At 37.5% G+C, this 25990-nt stretch overlaps 2 protein-coding genes across 2 annotated transcripts in view; both read right to left on the reverse strand.

The window, feature by feature from the left end:
* RpS21 (ribosomal protein S21) overlaps positions 1-25990 on the reverse strand; it is a 426171-nt gene that overhangs the window by 237525 nt on the left and 162656 nt on the right. The gene's annotated exons all lie outside the window — the stretch shown is intronic.
* Positions 1534-24422, reverse strand: LOC145994394 (syntenin-1-like). The gene is made up of 7 exons (XM_083130516.1): positions 24315-24422; positions 14817-14890; positions 14041-14274; positions 13349-13462; positions 11844-12079; positions 9083-9346; positions 1534-4364 (listed from the first exon to the last, which is right to left on the reverse strand). The coding sequence occupies exons 2-7, from the start codon at positions 14865-14867 to the stop codon at positions 4310-4312; spliced, it is 954 nt and encodes a 317-aa protein (XP_082986642.1). The 5' UTR covers positions 14868-14890; positions 24315-24422; the 3' UTR covers positions 1534-4309.

A 25990-nucleotide genomic window follows, 5' to 3' on the forward strand; every position in this document is an offset into this window, starting at 1 on the left:
CCTACCAACTTTTTTTTTTAAATTTTTTTTTTTTTTTTTTTTAAAGGAAAGCCCCTATGCGGAAGCTTCCCCCATCACACTTCATTCACTCATATCATTTCATTCATATTTCAAGACTTTTCAGGACAGACAATCACAAACATCCATGGCCGAGCCGGGAATCGAACCCGGGACCCCTAGCGTAGTAGCGCAATGTGCTAACCACTCCGCCACAGGGGCCGCCCACCAACTGAGCTACAGAGCTTCATGTTGAAATTGGTTTTAAAACTGGTACCTATCAAGAGAACTTCATTCTATGTACTTTTGAATGAAATAGCAGTTCCAAAAGCTCTTTTTGAACACGAGTGTACAATTAGAAATCAATGTTATTATTTAAGTATGGACATTTAAGTAGAAGTATAATGTAATTTTTCTTTCTCTTAAGGTGGCTGTGTAAAGAATGAAGAGAATGTTTTAAATTACTTTAATAAAGTTGTTCAGATGATCTTCAGTAATTTTTGGACTGAGCGATACCACCTTGAACTAATGCCAATATTCTTCCTGGTTCTCGGACGCCAATGCTTGAAAACTGTTAATTCCAAGTTGTTCGAAATATTAATATTTCTGTAATTTGTAAATATTCCACTGCAATTATGTACATCATTTTACTAAAGCTTTGTTTTAAAATTCCTGTCGTAATCACAAAATCCATTTTTCATACAATATTGGTGAAAAATTTGAATTTTGCGTAATTTCTAAGTAATTGCAAAACTGTCCTGTGGCATTTTTGCGGACCTCTCGTGTTTACCAAGCTCCAAAAAAATATTGACTGGTGTAGTTTAGATCCTTGTTAATGTTTCCACACCTGGCAGCATTAAATTACATTAAGTGTTACTTGTGGTCCTCCATTTCATCAACAGCAACAATACTCTGTTAGTGCTTCCAGGCTAGGACCGTAGATTTTTTGTTTTGTCCACATTTTTCCTGCATACTTGCTTTCATTCTTAACAGACATTATGTAGTAAGTATAAATTCATAAATGATTGAGATTTACAATTTCATTGCATGTAATATACTTCGTACTTAAAATCTGAAGTTGTTACAAAATTATGAAAACTGAAAATGACATCAGTTTGGCTGTTGTGGGCAAAACACATTCACATTTGTTTCGTTTCTTGCTTACTTTACTGGTTATATTAACAAGAACTTATTAAGTATCAACAATGTTCGAATTTACACAAGTTACTATTTAGCTTAGTTGTAATTTTGCTCTATTTTTATCATAGAAAAACTTTAGTTCTCTCCGATTCTGTTCCACATATAGGCCATTTCTTTGCAGACAAATACCAATCACATCTTCCTAATTCTTCAACTGAATGTCATCTTGCCATGAATAAAAGGACTAGGCTTTTTCAAGCATGTGGTTGCAGCAAGGGTTCTCCATCAGCCCATCCAGTCAGTAGGTCATTCCTCTTTCCATGTGCCGGTACAGTAAAACATGAAAACTTGAATACTTTTCTAATTGAAAATGTTGAGGGTGAAATTAAAGACATGTTCATATAAACACTTATATTTTATTTGAAAAATAATATATTTACTTACAGCATGGCACGTGACAGTAAGCACATGGTGAAGTTCTTACAAGTTAGATGTATAATACAACTTTTAAACTGTAAATACATATGGACAAGAAAATGTTAAGGGTTTCTCTGGCTACAAGACATTTGAATTGAGCAATTGAAGTTCAGAATCAATTAAAAATATACCCCATCTCAAATTTTAAGCTATTTATTATATTTCCCTGCTTTGGTATCAGTTTATACTCTAAATGAGTATAAGTACAATACAATAAATGTGTTAAGTACAATTAAATAGATTACAGTTCACATTTATTCTAAACTAAATTTTGGTACAAAATCAAAACTGTATTTTTCATCTTTAAAAAATTACAACTGCATTACACCCCTTTAAATTCACCATATTACTCCCATTAAATGCTTTTTCATGTCATTAAATAGCAGAGGAATTTGTTTGGAGAAATTAAAACCCATAACCTAAACACACAAAAAGGTTAAAACTCGGTAAAGGAAAGAAGTTGCTCAATATCCGAGACTTGTAACATACTACATCTACACAGAAAAACACACTTTTTCTATTCGAATTTCATGAAAACTAGGTTTTGAGCCTTTCTTGCAAATAAATCATTTCACAGCACATTATACAGATACGATTCATAGCAACAAATTTGAAGATGCAATAGTACAAATTATCTTATACTGATAACGTATGCAAGAAAAAATATTTTAATTGTAGGTATTGATTCTTGATTTCAACTTTCAATTAATAAAGAGCAAATGGGCAAGGAAGTACCTTATTTCGTCATGGTTTGGCACACTCGAACACCAGAGTGTGGTAAGGCATTGACCAAAAACTAAAGCTAATGCCCATTTGAGTATAATACATGATTTTTAATAACTTACATTACACTACAAATCCTAATAAAATTCCTTCTGCAAAGGTAATTCAAATTTTCATAAATTTGTCTAATTGAATTACAAAAGACATATCAAACCAAAAATAATGCTTAAAATAACAAAAAAATGTGATGAAAGTGTGAGTAATACCAGTTTAATTTTCTTTATACACTTAAGTTACATAGTGCAAACCTTTCACACAATAACAGTAATATATTAAGATTCATTTATATTAATTCTCAAATCCAGTGTCACTTTTCCTGCATTATAATAACTATACAACCTTTCTTGTGATGTATAAATTTCATTGTTAATGTTTCTCCATCAAGGATAACAATATCCCCGGAGAATATCACAATTTGAGTTCTGGAGAATCTGTTTTATGATAAATTTAATGTATGTTCGCCATATTTATCCTTTCATCTATTAGAATTTCACATTAAAATGGTTCATAATCTCTTCACATTACCAATAAATTGTTGTGTAAACCTTTTTTGCATGCAAAGAAAGAGGTGCTTCAGGTTTGGAGCTAATTTTGATATTTTTTCGCACATTACCGTTAGATCTGCTTGGCATGTAGATGTACAGGTTAAAGATTCATTACTTTTCTTTTACAGCCTGTTTGCTTTCAATAAGTAATGGAGCATAGGTTATGCTGTGTGTTTTGTCTCAATTCTCAACCTTGCATCCTTTAAAACCAAAACTGAATATGGTGCAGGTCAATTTGCCTACAATTTTATTGACTGTAAAATATATGAGTATAATTCAAATGGTGTTCAGTCACTGACACTTTTGGACATCAATGGCACTATATGGCTTAAACAGGTTGAGAAACTCTGTTATACATATTTTACTTTCCTCTGCTTACAGTATTTTAATTAAAGCCTTTTATTGTAGATCTAATCCTACTATCACCTCTGTTCAGCCTTTCATTCAGATTCATCTAGAGCAAGGTTAGTAAGGAGAGAGTACATATGTACTGAAGAAGTGAATTCGAACATGTCAAAACATGCTACGATTTTAAAAAATTAGTTATTAGGAACAAGATGGGGTAATTCAATTACACATCCTAACACAATGGAACCTCATATTTTACATTTCTCGGGGGGATCAAAGTGAAAAAACTTAACATGCAAGAAAATGTAAAATATGGGTTACACTGGACTTCCTTTAATGTTACTTTGCATCATTTAATTCTTCATTGTAACCTTCCTGAAATATAAAACCAAAGCCTGAACAATTTTCTTTTTCTTGCGAATTGAGTGGGTATTACTTCGGTGGGATATATATGTGAATTTCAAGAAAGTTACTTTGAAATGAAAATTATTCAATAATCACTGCAACGTGGACACATTCGTAAAGTGACTACCACAGCATATAAACGTTTTGTTTAGTTCTTTCAAATTCTGGGACTCTTTCAATATGTTTCTCTTTTTTTTAGATGCTAGTTGTGATATTTAGGAATTAAGTAAGATACAAATGGATAACAAAAGCTACATAAAATATATGACTTATATCAACAAAATTAGAACCACATTATCACAATTATTATTAATATATATATATATATAACAATGTCAAACACAGAGTATTACTGCTGCACATTTACTACGAAATGTTGCAAGCAACACAATATAGATAATAATAAAAACAGCTTGTACATGTGTTTATAGAATTAAATCATTAATCAAATGCCTCATATACTGTATAAAATACTCCTTAAAATGTATTCATAAATTTTTGATTAAGCACTTGTAGATTTGTGCAGAACATGAAAATCAATTCTAGAATTGAATTGGTGTCTTCACTTTTTCATCAGGATCCCTGCTTTATAGTTGAAAATCAAAGTGTGACATTTACAAGTCTGGAACGGAATGATCCATCAACCCCTTAATCAAGCTCGTGGACATTCTGTAAAAGAGAAAAATACATTGTACTTTCACATGCAAGTCCTGGTGTAATGCAGTTTTGAGCAATGCACTTGCATTTGCAGATGCCTTCCAGCTTGCTCTGCAATCCACACATGCATACAAGAGAACTCTTACACAATTACAGTAGGTTGACTAGGCTTGTTATAATGTAATGTGTAATCAAGTTTCCCTATATATTAGGCATATATAGGGGGAGGTGAGGTGATCAGCACCATGCTCTGATCTGCCTTTACCCCCAGGTACCCATTAACTGTGTTTGCCGGCATATAAGACACTTTTTCCCTTTAAAAATAGGTACCCCGATACTCAGTTTTTGATTACCTTCAAGTTTGTGATGGGCCAACGCTTCATGGGATGCTGTGTAAACTAAGAAGTGTGGCATTAGTAATGCACTGGATGGTACAGAGGACAATTTGTTTCATGAGGACTCAGATTCTGATTTAGAAGAGGTTTCAAGTGAGTCATTTATATCTGGAGATGAATATTTGGGTTTTCACGAAGAAGATTAAAATTTATTCTTTCCTAGTTAGATTAGATAAGTTATTTGTTGAAAATAGACCTACACATTAATTTATATTTGAAATACTGTAATGGCTTCAATCTCTTGACACATAGCTTCTTTCAGGGCGATTGTGCGGGGTTTATTTCTGTATAGTTTTCCCTTCAATAAGCCCCAAAGAAAGAAGTTGGGTGGGGTGAGATCTGGAGATCTTGGTGGCCAAAGATTTTTTGAGATAATCCAGTCTCCAAAAACTTTTAATTTCTCTCAAACAAAACCACACACGTTTTCATGGTCTGTAGGTTGCAATTCTTGAACACACGGTAAGCGTGTAGTTTTGATTTTTTTTTGCAGCTTTTTGACACGTGAAATATGGGAGATTAGTTTCTTGGGAAAGTCTTGCAATGATTTTGATGGTGATGCCAATAATCGCTCCTTTACATCCTGGTTTGTCTCTTCAGACATTTTCCTGCCTCCTGAATGCTGTGAGACAAGACTTCCCGTTGTCTCTTAACTTTATTACCAATTTCTGGATACAACACTTTGAAGGTACACGTCTCACACAAAACTCAGTCTGAAATGCCGTTTGCAAAAAAAAAAAAAGCAAAGTGCTCCCCTGTGCATAGCACCACGCCATGAAGGCGTATAGGGGGTGTGGGGGTAACGCCCCACACTTTCTTGATCCGGTCGTGAGTGGGGGTGATGTGATCAGCATCACGCCCCTGACCGCCTTTACCCCCCAGGGTTTCCCCCAGGTACCCATGTTATTCGACGCTGGGTGGGCGCCGGGGCCGCTTCCATCGTTAGAAAAGTTCCCGGATTTGAACCGGCCGGGGATCGAACCCGGGACCTTTAGCATGGTAGTCAGACACGTTACCGACTGAGCCACCGCGGCCACGTGAAATGCCGTTTGACATGCCTTAAATGAACCAGTTTGCCAGTGTTTACGAACGAGGAACACACGCTCTTCGATTGTGTACATTGTAATCTCTATACATTCGAGCCAACACTACCGAGATGCATTGTCGCGGAACAAAACAAATGAAGGTCACTGGAAGAGTCCAAACCTATTGCGAGGGGTTAGATCCTGTTTTACATTGTTGAAGGTATGTGCATACAAAATTTCAATATAAACTAAGTAAATGGCAGTTTTATAGACAAAAGTTTGGGGCCTCTAGCGAGGGAATCACCCGATAATATTCAGTGATAAAGGTTTCTCCTCAAAAATGTGTACAAAAAAAAGGGCGTGCATCTTAAACGCCAGCAAACACTGTACTTGAGGCTGGATGAGCCACAGAAATGCTTTATGCGGGGCAAGGCCAACATTATATCACTCGCTCCAGGTCTCCTGCATGGCAGTCAAGATGCCCTACCGACTAGACAACTATGCCTCCCGTTATAATGTAAGGTCTATTTAAATGGAATAGCCAAGCATCACGTTACCAGAGTCAGTGTCCCGGATGTATGGTTCCAAACAAACTTTCATGAGGCAACAAACTATGCTTCAGCATTGCAAAATGATCGAGAAGATGTGAATTTGCATTCAGTAACAGCAGTCAGAAAACAAAAAAGATGATGTGTATCGTACATTAATGTAAAGACTAGATTCTGGAGAATATCCAGATAATTTACTCATTCCTCACGGCATTAGTGAAGTTAGTGAAGAAATAACTATAGGGACATTGATATAGCCTTTACACTAATGCACGATAGACACTAGTATTTTATTTCCTAACTGCTGTCACAGTAACGAACACTAACCTTCTACAATCGGTTTTACCACATATCTTCTTATATATATTTTTAAATAAATAATGGGCTAAAACTGCCAATGTTCTGCGGGTTTCAATTCTTCATGCGCTTCCTAAAAAAATAACCGATTTTCTGACATTTTTTAATTAACCGCTCATCTGTAAGAAATTTGTAAAATATTTATGTATGCACCAGAATCTTCATTACACTGATGGGCGATACGATACACCTCACTATTTTGCTTGTTAACTGCTGTCACTGTAACAAAAGTTATCCCTTTCTGATACATTTTCAATGCAAAAGGATAGGAGCAAATGGGCTGAAAGGTTTGTTTGGAAATACATCTGCGACTGCTAGTGACATCACCACTTAACCAGTCCATTTATCTGTGGTTCGTAAACTTAACGATGTTGGAAGAAACAACATAATTGATGTCCCATGTTTATTGATTGATTGTGTTTAGTTTAATTTGCGTTTCTGCCACTTTTCGCTAATTGCAAAGACAAGGATGAGTGATATCATAAACACACATGCTGTGCTAACCATTGTGCCACAGAGGCTGGCATGTGCAATGTTTATGTACGTAGCTATACCATATACTGAAAGTAAATTACCACATCTCTACCATGATAAAAGAAGAACAGATACCATCATGTGCAACAATATTTGCAATTCTAATTTATAAATATGTTTCTTAATTCAGAAATGGATCAAGAATTTAACATCACAGTACATGTGTGGATGGTGCAGCACAACTCGGAAACATTGCAACTTACTGCAACCAGTGGCGGTCATTGGGTTCCAAAAAGGGGGGGGGCAAAGGCAGTTTATTTTTCTTTGTAGATAAGGATTAGCATATACCGCGTTTGTTACAACCTGTCCCCTTTCCTGCGCTAGGGAGCACTCGACAGTTTCGGTGCCAATGAGAAACGAGGAAAAAATCGTCTTCTGGGCAGCGAGGAGCAAATGGAAGCCAGAAGAGAGGCGCTTACGTAGACGCTGTTGCGTATTTTAATTGGCTGCCTGGCTTTGACTTTCCCCAGCACCGAGAAAAGCCAGGGAGCAACTAGCGCGGGAACCGGGACAGGTTGTAACAAACGCGGTATAGTATGGGGACAAAAGTGACGAAAAGTAGGGGGGCAACTGCCACCCCCTAATCGCTGCCACTGACGGCAACTGTTTGAAAACAGGAATTCACAAATTCCATTTACAATTTGCCACAATGTGTATTCATGAGTGAACCATTTTTTTATGTGCATGAAAAATTAATTACAAATGTGAACATGGACGGATTATGGCAATTAAGTACACACAACAAAATAGTAACTATACAAGGTTGCTGAACATCAATAAAATATTGATAAGAAATGTGTTGGTTAGCACCCTGCCAGCCACATATGTAACTGCTACAAAAATATGTCTTTGTCAGCACAAATAGCCAATAACGGTTAGAAAAATATTATGTAAACAGTATATAAGAGGTAATTACAAGTTTAGTGCCAAAAATAACAAATATTTTCACAAAAATGTGTTGGGGGAGTGTCAGCACATGCAATTGTGTTATGAAAGGGACATGTGCAGCATGGTGTAGAAGTGCGAACTCAACAACCAAAATGTATCCATCATGGAAATCAGACCCTTGATAACATGGCTACAGAATTAACCCATAATGCCATCTGGATCTTTTGCAGAACACACAGATATTTTTCCAAAGGTCAATTTTGCATCTTTTTAAGTTAAAATTAAATTATAAGGTAAAATCCATAGTGTGTGCCAACATCATAATTCACCTTGACATGTTGTAAGGTTTAATCATATCTGGACAAATGTTCTCTGGTTACCAGCCAGGTTAATTCAACATTCAAGGTTTCAATTGCAAACACTGCCCTCATCATCCAGGAATCCCATGCATGTACTTGAAATATTGAACGCTAGCATTGAAAATAAATACGGAGAAACTAGTACTCACTTTTATCCGCGAAGCTGTTTTTTCTTTTTCGATTAATTTCAGTGGCCACTGTCACCATCCTCGTTGGAACTTGCTGTGAACTTACAGCAAGTTCCAATGAGGATGGTGGCAGTGGCCACTGAAATTAATCGAAAAAGAAAAAACAGCTTCGCAGATAAAAGTGAGTACTAGTTTCTCCGTATTTATATACTACCGCGTCTCTCTTTTCCCAATTACGAATAGCATTGAATTAACCAAGCTAATAATCTGAGAACACTTGTTTGAATCACATCGCCAGTAAAGCTACAATTTCTACATTGTAATTCTATCTTTTCATTGGAGAACTTATCTTTAGAATTAAATTTAATACGTTGAAAATAGGACCTTCAAAGCAATGTCTCTAGGAATGGCTGGTGTTTATCCTGCATATAAAAGAAACATGTAAATTAGTAAGATCAAGCTTCTACTATTCTACGTCCTGTATCGCAATTCAACTTACTTCTTCACCATGTGATCGTACAAAAATGAAGGAATGATGGTCACTGTGATGATGTCACCACCCTCTTCAATATTCTTGGTTATCTCCTTGTCCTTTATGCCGACCACATTTTGCCCGTTAACCTCCAACAGCTGGTGCTCTGTCAAGAGGCCATTCCTAGCTGCAGACGAATCCTTCACGAGACCAATGATCTTTCCTTCCTTGAACTGGAAGCCGATGTGGGCAGTGCTATCCTTATGCATTGTCACAGTTCGTTCGAAGGGCCTAAGAAATCCAATCTTGGTGTTAATGGTACTGCACAATGCTAATGCAATTAAAAGTATTCATCCATGTATACTGTACAGGACTGTGGGAATCACATATTTTGTCCTTCAATTTTTTTATATTTAAATAACAATTGTAATTTAACTTACATTTTGAATTAAAAAGCTTTCACACCATGTATCATCAACAACATAAAATTAAAAAGACACGTCACCACACACACACTCTTTTGGATGTCCAAATTTGTATATTAACCTCAATCATTTAGACTTGGAAAGATTCAAACAAATTGATTAAATCATGCAACTTAAGAACCCACTGTGGCTCAATTAACTAACCCTTTTGGCATCGTGAACATATATCTATATTTTTTCCTATAGGGGCTATCCACCAGAAGGAAGTGTGTTTGCAAAGACACCACAATTTCAGCACAACTTCCAGTTTGTAAGCCAACAATAGCTAAACAGAGTTAATGTTGTGTCATTCAGGAAAGAAAGGAAGTGTGCATGGGAGTAGGGTGTTAAATGCAATTAGGGGTAAAAAAATCTACCACAGATTATCCTTCAGTAATTCCCTCAAGATCTAGGGTACCAAAATTATTAGTTTTGAGCTGCCAGGCATGAAAATTGGAAGCCGACAAACAGCAGTAGGCTCTGCCTGAAGTAATCGCTATGGGTTTGTGGAATCCTGAAAAGGTGGTACTGGTACCAGATAAAACAAAATGTCATCCCGATACCAACTTCGGCAAATGATTTCCCATATTGGGAACTGGAAAAGTTGAGAACGTTCAAATGATAGTGTTTAAAAATTGTTATTCTCGATATTTTGTGTACTATTAAGTGTCTGAAATTTCTTTAAATTAGCAGCTTTTATTCCATAAATACAAAAACAATCCCTTGAGGGGGAAATATAGTGTAGAATTCGAGATTCTTATTGTCGTATACAGACTAAAGATGTACACCAGACTGATCTGTGTCATCGGTGTGCACCAGACCTAATTACCTGTTATCTACCACAGCTCTATTGTCTCGTTTTCATAATGTATGCTGCAAATTTGTATTGTCCTTCGTGAGAGAAAAGGACATGTACTGTCTGTTTCACAATGTAAGTTGCTTATGCATATTGTGTTGATAAGTTTGTGAATTATACGCTTTTGCTTGTGAATTCGGTCAAGTTATATTTTTATCTCCACACTCCGGGCTTACTGAAGAACCTGCACTCAACACTTACAGTTTAATATCTCCAGATTTATTCGGAAAATGACAGTTTTTTCCATCCCGACCGTCGGGATTCTAAAAATGTTGTGCCTTGATTTAAAAGATAATTGTAGGCATCCAAAGATTTATATCTTGTAAGTGTCTGTCCTGTGTAGACACCAGTATGTTCAATTAAATATGTATAATTATGGCCACATGCAACAGTGGGTAGTGAAAGGGTGTCATTCTGGAATTATGCTTAAAGAAAATTACCTACTTTTGAGAGTTATACTGTAACTTACAGTATTTTGAGTTTGTACACAAAATTTAAGGTATACAAGGTACATAACAGTCCAGAACAGCACTAATTTTCAGAAAAGGGTAAAAAATGACATATCATTGGCTGTAAAATTCCATTTCTGTGCATATGTTAATTACATTCATGTTTTTCCTTTTCTTTTTCTTAGTGTGACATGAAAACGAGGTATCATTTGTGGCTTGACCATTCTTAGTTTCCTATACATAACATAATTTACAGTAGTACAGCTTGGGTGCTGTGCATGTACTGTGAAATTAGCCCCTGCTGTTGCAGGCATTAAAGGGTTAAGCCACTTTAAGCACAATCAAAAAATCTCTATTTTGAACACTTCTGATTCTCGAAAAAAAAACTTATTAGTAGAGGCATGCATATTTAGTTTTTTATGAAAACACGAAATGTGAAATAACACATTGTAATGTTAATTTTTCATGTCTATCAAAGGTGTGAGGTGCATTTTCCTACCCTGTATTGTCATGAAATGATGTGAAAAGAACTGCAAAATGCAAAATACTCTTAAACATGAAATTTAGTTTATTTACAGACACGACAATTTCTGAAGCCAGAATTATTATGAGTGTCATGAAATTCATGGAAAATTGATTAATTCTGCTGTATATTTGAGAAGCAAAAATGGACCCCTTTATACAGGAATAAACTTAATATTCTGGTAACAACATAGATGTGCTATTGAAGGAATATGTTTATTTTGTGTAGTAAGTGCAGTTTTTAAAATCAAATTTTGGATTATATTCACATTTTTAAAACTAAAATGTAATGCTTTTTCACTGTTATAAAAGCAAATTTTATTTTATTTACCTCTTTTGAACCTGAAATTGACTGTTTTTCTACATAAATTTTGCTTTTAAAAATATGTGCCTCTACTTATTAGTAATTAAATTTGAACACATACATTGTTCACAGTACTAGTTGATCCCTTACAAATAATATAAAACTAGAAGAAAATTTATCTCCCCAAGCATACCTGTCACGCACGACAACTGAGATGTTATTTACAGATGCCTTTCTGAACATATCATGCACCTTTTGCATGGAAAACCCAGCGACGGTTGTTCCGTTAACTTGCAAAATCTGGTCTCCAAACCTCAGCCCTGCCAATGCTGCAGGGGAACCCTTTTGTACAAGGCACACAAATACTCCGTTGTTGATTGGCTTCACTCTCAGCCCCACTTTTCCTGACCCATCTTTGCAAAGAACGAGCTACAAGGAAAATAATTCAGAGTTGTACTGGAGAATAAAATTGACATTAAAAAATATCAGCATGATTGTATTTATAATTATTTGAAAAAGAAAAAAAAAAAGTAGGATGCTGATTATATTTTTTTCTGATGAGTGGGACCAAATAACTTACGAAAACAGGAAAATGTACGCACAATCCTAATTGAAGAATTTGCACAAATGACAAACACTTACATAAATAAACTAAATTTGAAAAACCTGAAAATTTTTGTTACGTAAACATATGGATCTTATTTGCTGAAAGTGGGATTGCGCATTATTTTAATATTGAGTAAAAATTTCAACCTCTACATATTGACAATACTGATGCTGATATCAATATTATCATCATTGAATAGGTACACAGATATTGTGATCCATGATAACCTTAGTGAATAACCTTGTGCTTTACATAGTTGAATGCAACAGTACCATTTGCTTATTTTCAGTTCTCAATGGTGGGGGTTGATTTGGTTTATTTTACTTTGTTATTCTGCCATCGCAAAGATGAAGGAACACTCACAAAGAACACACAGGCCAAGATTTAAAACAGGGACCCCTGACATTGTAGTGCACTGTGCTAACCACTCTGCCATGGAGGTTGGCCCAATGGTGGGAGTTGAAAACTATAGAGCGAATGACTCCATTGTGGTGTGGGACTCCTATTTTTGCTTATCCAAAGAACAAAACTATTCTGTTTCTCCTAGTTAAAATTGTAATTGAAATGTTAAAATTGAAAGTTTAAGTATTTTAGTCCACTTTATACACAGATAGATTAATCTGAGCCACTATGTGCCTCCACCGGGTACTGAACCTGAGACCCCTTGATTATTACAAGGTGATGGCATTAACACTGCCACCAGGGAGGCCCTGTAAGACTGAAAGATATTTACTTATATCAATAATATCAATATTCAAAGCATATCAAACTTCTATATTGCACAGCTGGACCTCAAGGTTATCAGACAATTTGGAAACCTTTCATTGTCATACATTCCCCTTCTCTCCCCTTTTCATCAGATCAATAGCACTAGGCTTTAATGGTCTCGGCTGTGAAGGTATGAATCCACCATGTTTGTTTATCAATATACTTAATGCTATTTCCAAGCTGTTCTCAGCATTATAAATCATATTCAATAAGCAAATAAAGCTTGTAGCAACATGCCACTGAAAAAAATACGTAATAAGGTTTTCACTGCATGTACCTAGTTAGCAATTATCCTCTGTTATGTTGAAATATAACATGCTTACCTCACGAATACCATGAGTAACTTGAGCACGTTGCAAGCCTAGTGAATCTCCTGAAAGCGGTGCAACCATATTTCCAAGAGAACCTTGCATTGATGTTGGAATGGCAACATCTCTCTAAAAAAAGATAAAAATAAATGGTTAACCAAAATTTTTCATTTTTGTCTAAAACTGCCGAAAAATTTCAAGTTGTAGGATTAGTGTGTTTGTTTTACTTGCATACATGCATTAGTATTTTATTTCTATTATATCTAATTAATATATAATAAAACACATACAATAAAATAAGAATTGTTTTGGTATGCCAGGTCAAATTTTTAGAATACACCACTGCTGGTAAATGATAACCAATTTAGTACAACATATTTTGTGGATTATCTTAATGGGATTTAGTCAACATTTTAACCAATATATAAGACCTGATTTTTACAATAGTCCTTGTAACAACAAGAAATTTTGTTTGTGATTATTTAATTGTAAACAAAATATATACTTTAATGATTATGAATTTTATCTTTGAGTCATTTAGGACATTCATGCAGAAAAGAAGTACAATTTACAGACTTCAAGAAAAACATTTGGTAGAAATCGGAGGAGAACCTTTTAAAATGTTAGTTGAAGAATCTTTTACATAAATTATAGACTGCCATTTCACAAAGGACCAACAACATTGCAAAATCAAAATAGATACTTACAGGCGATGGAATGGCTACGGTATACTCCGGCATGTTGGCAGCAATAACTTCCGGGGATAACTCCAACCCCATGTAGTCCTGAAGAGCTGGATACAACGAATGCGTGCTTCCACCACCGGGCATGGGCATCTCATTGGGGCTCACAGGATATGGGAGTGGCGCCGCGGCTTCTGGTACATGACCTTGTATCTGTGCCATTGCTTGGTACTGAGACTCTATCACTCGGGACTGGGCCTGTTTCAACATATTTATATTAATCCACTATGTAAAGCTACCAATAATAATAATAATTATGTGGCAACAAGTATTGATTTAATTTTAAAATCTGAATAATACATTTTACTCTCTTATTTATTTGGACATGAATTTTATTCAACATGAAATAAGATCGAAAGTTGTGAGAAAACCTGCTCAAAAGTACCAACTTGTGGAAATTACTTAATACTAATTTTAAAAAAAAATGCTGAATGCATATCACAGAATAAATAACAAAGATGCTTTAAAGACCTGCTGACTGGACATAGAAAAAAATAGTTAAGGCAAGGAAACAAATAGAAAAAAGTGGAGAAAGTATTACATTAAGTACTTCATTCGAGTCCAACAGAAAAATGAAGAGAGAAGAATAAATAATAACAAGGATGGAAGATATTCAGAACATGGTGAGAAAAGAATGACTTACAGAAAGGTACTTTGAAAACAATGCACAACCTGCCAAATATAACAAACTGCTCTACATAGGAAAAAAAAAAAGTTCTAGTCAACTGCAAATTGATTACCTTGCCTATTTGGTCCACTTTCATGTCTTCCAATGATGGATACAGCGACATCTTTGATGATTCCAAATCTGTAACTAAATAAATGTAAAAGTAATTAATCTACAATAACGTTCACATTAGAGGTAATATACAGTTTTGACTTATCTGGGAATTCTTTCTAAAAATTACGTTTCAGGTCTGCCGTCGGGTCCTTCTTCAGGGTGAACCTATAATATCACAAAAACATAAGCAAGTCAAAAGTGCAAAGTAAAAAGGCTAAGGATAAAATCACTTTGTAAAAAACAAACTGCTTCATAGTTGTCAGCTATCTCACATTAACAACACACATCACTGTCCATCACCTACATCACTTATGGCTCATAAATTTGACATCTCAAGTCTACTATATTCCTGGAAGTAATTCTTATTACATTATACGAGGGGCATGTAAAAAAAAAAAAGGGCCGACTGGTTATTACAGAGAATAAAATCAAGCGAGAAAATTTTTATTTTGATGCTATACAAGTGCATACCCTGGCTATTTTCCAACATAGTCACCATGATGCTCCAAGACGCTCTGTAGAAATCTGCCGCCTGGGATCTCAGCCAGTCGAGAACTGATGCCTTGAGAACTTCACTATCATCGAAAAGTTGCGAAGCAAGCCACTTTTTGTGAGATGAAGGAACAGAAAGTTATCACTTGGGGCAAGATCGGGACTGTATGGTGGGTGAATAAAACGTTCCCATCAGAATTTTTTAATTGTCACAACAGTACGGTCAGCTGTGTGTGTGTGGGCAGGCGTTGTCATGAATAAGCAGAATTCCAGACAGTAACATTCCTCTTCACAGGTTTTGGATGACACGACGCAGATTAGACAGTGTTTGGCAATAAACATCTGCTGTGATGGTTCATCCTGGTTCCAGGAATTCCATGAGGATTATACCTTTTTGGTCCCAAAACACAGTTTTGCGATGTGATGGCGTTTGCTTGAATTTCTTCGGTTTCGGTGAATAGGAGTGACACCATTGCATGGATTGCTGCTTCGACTCACCAGTGACGTACGATAGCCAGGTTCCGTCTCCAGTCACTATGTGAGAAAACAAGTCATCCCCATCCTTCTCCCAGCAGGCCAAAAAAGCAGGTGCTGATTTCATTCTTTCATCTTTACGAGTGGTTGTCAACAATTTTGGCACCCACCTCGCACACAGTTTGCGATAACCTAGATTGTCCGTTACAAATCGGTGCAATGTTTTATCAGACACTTGACGAAAATCCTTGCCTAGATCAGTAACGGTGAAATGGCAATTGGATCACACTTTCTCATCAACACGTTGCACAAGGTCGTCCGTCTGAACACTGGGCCTGTCGCTTAGCTCGTTGTCATGGACATTTGAACGTCCTTCCCGAAAATGGCACACAGTTCCCGATGAATGTCAGCTGCACTCAGTCCTTTTTGCATTGAGAAATCTAATCACCGACCTCACCTTGCATTTGGCAGGATTTCCTATAACAGCAGCCTTTTAACTTCCTGCTACTTGTATGTACGCACCTCCACACTGAGAAATATACCTCTGTTGCAGGTACAGAATACTAAAGCATGCTTCCGTGCACGTGCAGCTTTGTCAGTGTTGCCAGTCCCAAGCAAAAAATGATCTGCCCTTTTTGGTACTACTTCCGTATAGTGGAAACACCTAGAAATAATTTCTTTCGCACTTTTTTACATTGCTAACGTACAATTCTACATTGCAGAATATTTCTCTAGATGTAATAATGAATTTCTAACGAAAATAATGTCTATGTTTTAAATTTACGAGTACTCACGTTTTTCCTTTTTCCGGTTCTGTAACACACAATGTCGCGATAGCGTACTGGTTCATCGCACGTCGTGGCAGTGTTTTGTCGATTTGGAGTGTGTATGCAGTGCATCCAACCTTCTTCACCGAAAAATACCTAATTTTGTGGCCGGATTTGAAATTATGGTAATACCTCGTTAGCCTCACAAACCATCGATGTTAGCCCCACAAAACATTGATTAGCCCCACAAACCATTGATGTTATCCCCACAAAACATGGTAAGGTTAGGTTAGGTTAGGCAAGTATAGTTTGAATTTTCGAAAAATAAGAAATCTTGCAACAAAAAGGCGTGTTTGGAAACATTGACAGGGGGTTACGTCATGAAACGCACGGACCATCCTTGACGTATAGAAGCAAATGGAAGCAACAGGAATTGTCGGAGATATTTTTATAGACAAAAAAAAGATTTCACGCTAAAAAATATTACTCGGCGAAAGGAAACACATTGAGGAACTTCAACAATGATACAGAAAGTGATTTCAGTAAGTAGTTTCTTCTGTAAAAATGAAGAAATCAGTTTCCAGTATATGGAAGTGTTACCCCCCCCTTTTTTTTGCATGTGCCTCTTATGTGGTGTGTTGTATCAAAGATTTTGTGGCAAACCTACGGGATTCACTTCTGATTTCTCATCAAGACAGTCACGGTAATAGTTACAATGCCAAGAGAAGTGCAATCAATAATTTCAAAACTCAAAAGTTGTGTGTCCGAGTTTGAAGATGAAGGTTTTATTTTGCAATGTGTGTGCCACTAGAGCCCAACACTTACATTTCTGCCGTGCGATGAGCGACACACTCAAGAAGCAGTGTTGCTAATGGAGCAGATAGAAAAATTGCTGCAGTGCGATGCACAGCTGTTACCTCCAACAAGAAAGTTAGAGAATTCAGGTCTATCTAACGTTGAGTTTTAAACGTCATGCATTATACCAGGACTAGGATTAATATGTACTAATAAGTGGCTTAGTATGTAGCTACATACATATGGACTAAAAATTCGAAAAATATGGACTAACACATACGTAAAATTAACAAAAATGCTACAAAGAAGACGTCTTCATAGTGATTCCTTATTTGAGTGATTTCAAACAAAATAAACACTATTACTTTCCATTGCATTAATGCACTGGTGGCGCTCTAACTGTTCACTCACAAAACCAGTCTATACTGGTACGGAACTGCAACAACAGATAATACACTGCTTTGAGAACTAATAATATGCGAACGTGTTAAACTGCGACAATTGGACCACAACACTGCTACTCAAGCAGTATTATTGCCTCTCTGCGATTGGCGACAGTCGGTTGCCTTTGTTGTACATTTACAAATTATGCCGGCTTCCACAACAATAACAAGTACATATACTGCCACTAGACTATAAGCTGAGTGTCTTTTTTTTTTTTTTATTTGCTATGAAATTGTCACCCATCAAAAAAAACAATATGCATCGCATTGCGCAGCAAAAATTACAGCCTCCTCTATGCAATTTCTACAAGAACACGTGCCGGAGCCAAGAGTTGAAATGCTCATGGATCCACATAATTTATTTCTTTTGAACGTGAATTTCCCCGAGCTTGGCTATGCAAGGTTTTTGATTTCAACTTTGACAGAACTGGAGGCATTATGGAATTTAACGTTCATTAACAAACACACATTTTCACATATACACACGCACGTCAAACCAGTCAAATACTTAGTATGAAATAAAAATATGGTGCTTCGAATCCAACAAAACTCACCGTCACTTTAACTGCCTTTCTCCTTCTGTGACAGAAATAGTGCTTCATTATTACAGTTGGCAACACTAGTTACTAGCTAGCCAATGAACATGCACTGCATAAAAGAAGCAACCACTTCGTCATGCTATATTGCCACATTACCGTTCCTGCCGAACAATGTGAACTGTGAGCTGGAGCGCTATTCAATTGTTTACAATGTTGTTTGTGCGAGTGTGTCCAGGAATGGAATGACAATATGGCAACAATGGCAAAGGTTTGCGAGCAGCGTAGAGTACGTGATGCTAAGAGAGAGGGAGACAAAACAAAAATTGGTATGTGCGAAAAATATGTGTGTTGCACTCTACAGTGACAGATACTGATAGTTTCTCAAAGATGTATTATTTTACAATTAATGTCAATGTAAGCGTACTACTGTATTTTATGTAGCTCGTACAGTGTCTTATATTATTAAAACAGTATTTTTTTTAAATAAGTTTAAGTCCATATTTTTATGTCCCTGGGTTCGTTTACACATGTACAGAAAGTGAATATACAACTTGTTAAATGGACAGTACCGTAGTTCTTTAAATCATAACATTCTAGTAGGATATATAGGTTTATTATACCTAGTTACCAGGTGTAGAAGTATGAAACCGGAATTTGTTTGCAAGAAGTAAACGGCTGGTGTTTGCAACTGAGAAACAATATTTTATTCAAAGTAAGCTCCATTGCGAGTTACACAATTCTCCCAACTTTCCGGCAGGTTATGAATGCCACGCCAAAAAAAAAAACGTTCTTTTGAAGCGAACCAGTCCGCGAGCCATGTTCGTCCATCTTCATACGAATTGAAGCGCTGTTCTGCAAGAGCGTATCCCAGTGAGGCAAATAGATGATAATCTGAAGGAGCCAAGTTGGGAGAATACGCCGCATGCCCTAGTATCTCCCATTTGAACGCCTCGATCGTTTTCCGGACCCGTTTTGCTGTGTGTGGTGAGGCGTTGTCATGGAGCAGGATGACCTTGCGTTGCCTTGATTAATACTCCGGCCGTTTGTCACGTAATGCTCGATGTAAATTGATCATTTGCTGTTGGTAGCGATCTGCGTTAACGGTTTCACCGGGTTTTAGCAGCTCATAATAGATGATGCCCCGCTGATCCCACCAAACACAGAGCAGTGTCTTTTTTCCAAGGCGATTTGGTCTTGCAGTGGATGTCGATGGTTCGCCTGGATTCACCCACGATTTACGACGCTTAGGATCCTCCAAATATATCCATTTCTCATCGCCGGTCACTATGCGATGGAGAAACGATTTACTTTTGTATCTGGCGAGCAGCATTTGACAAGTGGTCTTGCGGGATCCTTGCTGTCTTTCATTCAGTTCATGCGGAATCCATTTGCCCGCTTTCTGCACCTTTCCCATAACTGTCAACCGAAGAGAAACTGCTTTCTGCATCACATTCAATTGTTCCGCGAGCTCCTGCTGCGTTTGGGTATCATCTTCATCAAATAAGGCTTGCAATTTGTTGTCTTCGAACTTTTTCAGAGGTTTCCCACGTTCCTCATTTCGCAAGTCAAAATCGCCACTTTTGAATTTCTTGAACCACTCGAAACACTGTGTTTTCCCGAGAGCATGTTCGCCATAAGCTTCGACGAGCATTCGATGCGATTCTGCGGCGGTTTTCTTCAAATGATAACAGAACACCAATGCTGTCCGCAAATCGTAGTTCGTAGGCACAAAACTCGACATGTTCCGGGTGTGCAACACCTTCCTCTGTCTGGCACTCGGGTAACTGTGTTCCGATATAACGTCCTCGGGAGTGGTGGGCAGCAGCTGGCACTGCTTACGCGATCTTCCGCACCCTCCACAGCTGGCTAGCACCATCTATCGGCCAATTCCGGTTTCATACTTCTACACCTGGTATATATATATATATATACATATTTTACATAGCATCTCCATGTGTGTCTGCATAGACCAAATTACCAAATCTCTAAATCAATATAATTGCGCACCTATGGCATAACCATCGGCACTTCCTTTACCGCAGAGTTAGCATAACTATCTCTGCGAGCCTATCCTCAGCTTCAATGATATTCCGTTCATTACAAATGTGTTTCCTTACACCTTCACTACTCCTTTTGGGCATCAATTATTCAATACGGAAATATCCACATATTCAAAGCTTTTTCTAAATGGGGACTTGGGACAGCAACAGGGGCTATATTGTTATATCCAGTTTAGCCACCATAAGTGGACTAAACGTGAGGAGACGTTCCTCTTTCGTCGATCAATGGGGAAACACTGTTTTTTTTTGCTAAAGCCCACTGGCCTTTTTTATAGTCGGGGTAAACGTCCATGGACGTGGACCCCGTAGCGTTGGAAAATTCCACTGCAACGGTCTTTTGAAAGACAGGTAGCTCCCCCAACTGGGGAGGTAAAAACAGGGGAATCTAACATCCAGCAAAGCACAATCCAATGAGCACATACACTTACATGCAATAATAACACAAAAGTACACTCATGGAAACATATTACTTAACCCTACACCTTGTAGCTGGCCAGCAATTAATTAACATATTACCAAAACCAGTAATGGTCAATCCGACCCTTACATAGTTCCCCCTTCAAGAGGAACAAGAAAAAACAATACACTCAAAAACCAGATCACCATATTTACAAAATCATCCAACACACACTAAAGATATCCAACTGTTCTCCGAGTATCTGAATAATGTAATTGTCACTAGTTCATTCACTTTATCACATTGTCCACAACATTGACAGATTCACCAAGCTTCCTCTTCCTGGTGAAGTCCGCCACTGAAGTATCCTCTCTAGAATAACGTCTTCCTGGCTGCATCTTCCTTGAAGTTGGTTTTCTCTGGTTCCTGGTTTGACTCTTCACCGAGTCCTTGGCTCGACTCCTAATGGAGTCCCTGGTTTGACTCTTCACCGAGTCCTTGGTTTGACTCTCGAACCTAAATCCCAATGTGTCTTTCTGTTTACAACTTGGACACACGCAAATAAATAAACAGTGTTGTGTCAATGAAGAAAATGGGGTAAGTTATATACAAATGAAAAGTAAAATAAATAAAAAAATAACAAATAAAAGAAGATCAGCGGTCGGCTATTATGACAGCTGGGATTGCTGGCTAGGCAGCCAGACGATAGTCTTCCTAACTCTCATTAGGAGCTTGTCGCGTGGCTCCCCTCATTGTGAAAGTAAATATGAAGCTTTCTGAAAGCAATTAGCGCAGTTCTTAAGTGACCAATTTATTGGGGAGGAAAACATGTAAAAAGTACCTTATGCAAATATTCTGGCTTCCCATCAACAAGATATTCTGCAGACTACTTCTGACCCAAGGATCAAAGAGCAGAAAGCATTTATGGAAACTATTGTGATGCTAAGAGTTTGTAAAGCAGGCCTAACTGCAAAACCCCTTCGCACCACACACGTGGCCAAGATGGCAACAGAGGTCCATAACAGAGATGACAGTAAACGAATGGCTGGTTGCAAGAGAAAAATCACATAGTATATCGACGTGAAATATCACAACAAACACTCAGTAAATAATTGCTAAAACTCCGAAGTATGACATAAGACAAATAGAAATGGAACCATGAAAAACATTCGGTAAAATTTCGGTAACCACCAAACGTCTCTAATTCCCTTATTTTCATATTTTTCTTCATGGAAAAATACCTACTTTGGTGTTACTGATTTTGTATTTCTTCCCAGATTCGAAAAACGCATGAACCATGCACGGATAGCCCCACGAACGATTGATAAATAGACCCACGAACTATGCACGGCAAGGTTAGGTTAGGTTGTGTTAGGTTAGGCAAACATAGTTAAATTTGTTTTTTAAAATTAGAAAAATATTTTTTTTCGGGTTCGAAAACCCCACGAACCATTCATAAATAGCCCCATGAACCATTCACGGATAGCCCCACGAACCATTCACGAATAGCTCCACGAACCATTCACGAATAGCTCCACGAACCATTTATGGATAGCTCCACGAACCATTCACGGATAGCTCCACGAACCATTCACGGATAGCCCCATGAACCATTCACGGATAGCTCCACGAACCATTCACGGATAGCCCCATGAACCATTCACGGATAGCCCCATGAACCATTCACGGATAGCCCCACGAACCATTCACGGATAGCCCCACGAACCATTCACGGATAGCCCCACGAACCATTCACGGATAGCCCCACGAACCATTCACGGATAGCCCCACGAACCATTCACGAATAGCCCCACGAACCATTCATGAATAGCCCCACGAAACTTTTTTCTTCCTCATTTTTTCACATCCCTGGATTCTCTTCGTACATAAATTTAGCCACCTACCATTACGTAAAATGTGCAGTTCACATGGACTTTTACATTTTGGACATTCCAATTCCTTCAAAATTCCATGGTGAAGTACAAATTGTACAGGATCTTCAACGCCGTGCAATTTCACCATGCATCCTGTGCACGTCATGTTGTCGCAAGTTCGTAATAACAAATGATGAACAGTAATGCACGTTTATTTATGTTCTACAACTGTTACACACTTACAAAACTACTTATTTGGAAACACTGACCAGTTGTGACGTCATGAAACGCTTGCAAATATTTGGTTCACGTAGTAGACGGGCAGCAAGGGAACAGCTTTCGTGCATCGGAGTGAAATTAATGTCGAAAATTACATGATTTACCGGCCAAAAATTTTCAAGGAGGGAAACGCACACTTCCAAGACCTTCCTAAAGTATAAATAAACTCATTTCGGTAAGTACTTTCCCCTGTAAAATTGAAGAAATACGTTTTGCGGTTACTGAAATTTTACCAAACATTCTTGTGTATCATGATTGTCAGAATTAAACAATCGAAACTTGGGCCATATATAATAATCAATTAGCTGTGCAATAGCTATCATTTAACTTTTTGAAATCCATGCTGAGATCTGTTTATAATAATATACTGTATTCGTTATAGAAGGTCCAAAGCTACAATAGCCCACTATTATAAATGTATGGAAACGTTTATTAGAGCTATGACATGAGCTGTGCTTATGTCAAAATATTTTGAGAAATGGAACGACTTAAGATGACCGGACCCTCTCAGATTTTCTTCATATTTGGCTTACTCACTAATTGAGGCTTCGTAATTACGAATCTGAAGTTAAAAGTTGTCGGAAACGTCTAGATATTGCAAAATAAGCTAAAATAAGGCGTTAGTTTTCGGAATGGAAACCGTAGATTTTCGCGAAATTTGCAATACATATTGTTTTACATATAATGCTGTTGTAGACATGATAACCTAAATAATAATACAAATAAAATTATGGTGGTGGGTTGCATCCAGTGATTTATCCACACATCCAAAATTTCCTCACGACCCCTTTGTCTCTATCTTTCGCTATGTCTCTAGGAAGAAGAAAGAAAGAGAGAGAGAGAGAGAGAGAGAGAGAGAGAGAGAGAGAGAGAGAGAGAGAGAGAGAGAGAGAGAGAGAGAGAGAGAGAGAGAGAGAGAGAGAGAGAAAGCACATTTCCAATTAACGGTAATTTTCGTTCTAAATTTATACTTACTCCCCCTAAATGTAAACTTATATCACCTTAGGTGGAAAACTGGATAAACTCCTGGATCACATTGTTCATTCATATACCAAAATTAGAACTACATCACTTGCTCCTTTTGTTTCATGATCATAACATGTACGCTATTACTCTTTGATGAATCTCTTTCACAAATGTTCGAAATTCTGCTGCATTTATAATTACGATTATAATCCCGAGAAAAAATATAAAAATGAAATTGAGCTTGACATTTCTCGTCATATTTACCCGCTGAAAACAGACAATTAAACCTAGCGGGAACTTTATGCTGTCTAAATTCTTACACTACGCTAAAAGTTACAATACCTGCAAAAATAAATCAAGCGTGTACTTACACAATTAACGCAGACAACTACTTCCAATAGAATCAAATGATTGGTATTTCCGTATTCTGTATCTACTGATACGAAGTTGGCTACTTCTTTGTAGGATATAGCTATCGGACATACAGTTATTTGCACAAACATTTTCATTTTCTATACCTGTTCTGGGGCCTCACCTTTAGAATCTCATAAGACGACATAGGATGGCCCCAGACTAGGGATACAGAGTGTCGTAATCTGAAATACGTATGATGGCACACCATTAACCTGCAGATATGCTTAATTCTCTTCCGTGGCTGGAATGACGTCAGGAGATCATGTGTTCTGACGACTGTCATATGCAGCTGAATCATACCAGTTACATCTTCAACATCCGTTTGAAACAGATAAACATGTCTCCCTTATCGCACAACACTAGAGCAACCTTACGTTCTGATGTCCCCGGGGAAAACCTTTATTTTTAGGCTAAATCCCTAAGATGTTAGGTCAGGCTAGCTAGGTTTAGTTCTCTTAGCATAAAGAATACATTGTCAGCGTATTTATGCTAATAGAACTAACAGAACCTAACAACGTAACCATAACTCCACCTGACCACTTAAGAAAATTGAGGTGTGATTTAGGTCAGGGGGATAAAGGCGGTCAGGGGCGTGATGCTGATCACATCATCCCAGCGGCGAAGGGGAGAGCCGCCGTGCCATGCCTCTACCCTCAGAAAAAGCACTTGCTTTGCCAAAATATAGTTAAATTAATACATTTACGAACGAGGAGATTCGAATCTCGTAAGCGTTCGAGCTTACGGCCGCCTCAATTCCTGTGCCGCATCCCCAGTTGTTCTCTCACTTGCTCTGGACCAGCATAGTCTGGCCTGTGCGCAGAGGCATGCACGGAGTCATGAAAAAGTTTCCGCCAGTGGCGAAGATATAGTACAAGCAAAGCAAGCACTGCTTGCACTATTAAAATATTATATAATGTACTTAACGTTGAGTGCATTATTTATTTTCTATCGCACTCGATTTCGCGAAATTTTACGGCCGCAAACTCTCTCCGCAGCCCGTTGGCAAGCAGCAACCTCTCTGCTTGCAGCCACTGTGAGGGAAACCAACGCTTCTCAAGTATCATATGGCGAAGGGTAGATGCTGGTGAAGGTACGGTCCCCAAACCACTAATAAAAGCTCTGCTTTTCGGAGCTTTTCGGCTTCTCGAAAACACCCGAGCCAAGCAGAAAGCAGACACTACTATCAGAAAACATATAAGTGTTAACATGATCTCGAAGATGTATATTTGCTTTATTATAAACACAGAATTATTGAAATAAATTAATATAACTGTTCCAAATTCCATGTAGATAAACTTTAAAGCATTACTTTGAGTTTCAAGATTTGTAAAACGTGTCAATAATGTCGACGTTCAGGGATTAAGACAAACATGGTGTTCCGGCACTGGGGAGCGCTGGAATCTACAGAACAGCTGGCTGTTGTCCGCTTCACACTTCTCTTGTCTCAAATTACAACGCACGCCAGTGTTGACAACTACCAAATAATTTACACTATATTTATCGTAAGTTTTCATACAAACAATAAACTGATGTTTTTTCGATAAAACGTATGTAAAACAAAAAAAAGCAATGAAACTCTATCCCGAGACCTGCAAATAACAAAAACGTTAAGTCATAAATGCTATCCAACTCG

This window comes from Lepisma saccharinum, chromosome 1 (genome assembly GCF_977018435.1).
Source record: "Lepisma saccharinum chromosome 1, izLepSacc3.1, whole genome shotgun sequence".
Lineage (NCBI taxonomy): Eukaryota > Metazoa > Arthropoda > Insecta > Zygentoma > Lepismatidae > Lepisma > Lepisma saccharinum.

What these genes read in the sequence shown, in the direction of transcription:
- LOC145994394 (XM_083130516.1), bottom strand. Translation starts at nt 14,867, where the DNA reads ATGTCGCTGTATCCATCATTGGAAGACATGAAAGTGGACCAAATAGGC. An exon ending in CCGTAGCCATTCCATCGCCT is followed by an intron (nt 13,463 to 14,040) that starts GTAAGTATCTAT and finishes ATCTTTTTTTAG; the next exon opens with AGAGATGTTGCCATTCCAAC. An exon ending in TCAGTTGTCGTGCGTGACAG is followed by an intron (nt 9,347 to 11,843) that starts GTATGCTTGGGG and finishes TGGATTTCTTAG; the next exon opens with GCCCTTCGAACGAACTGTGA.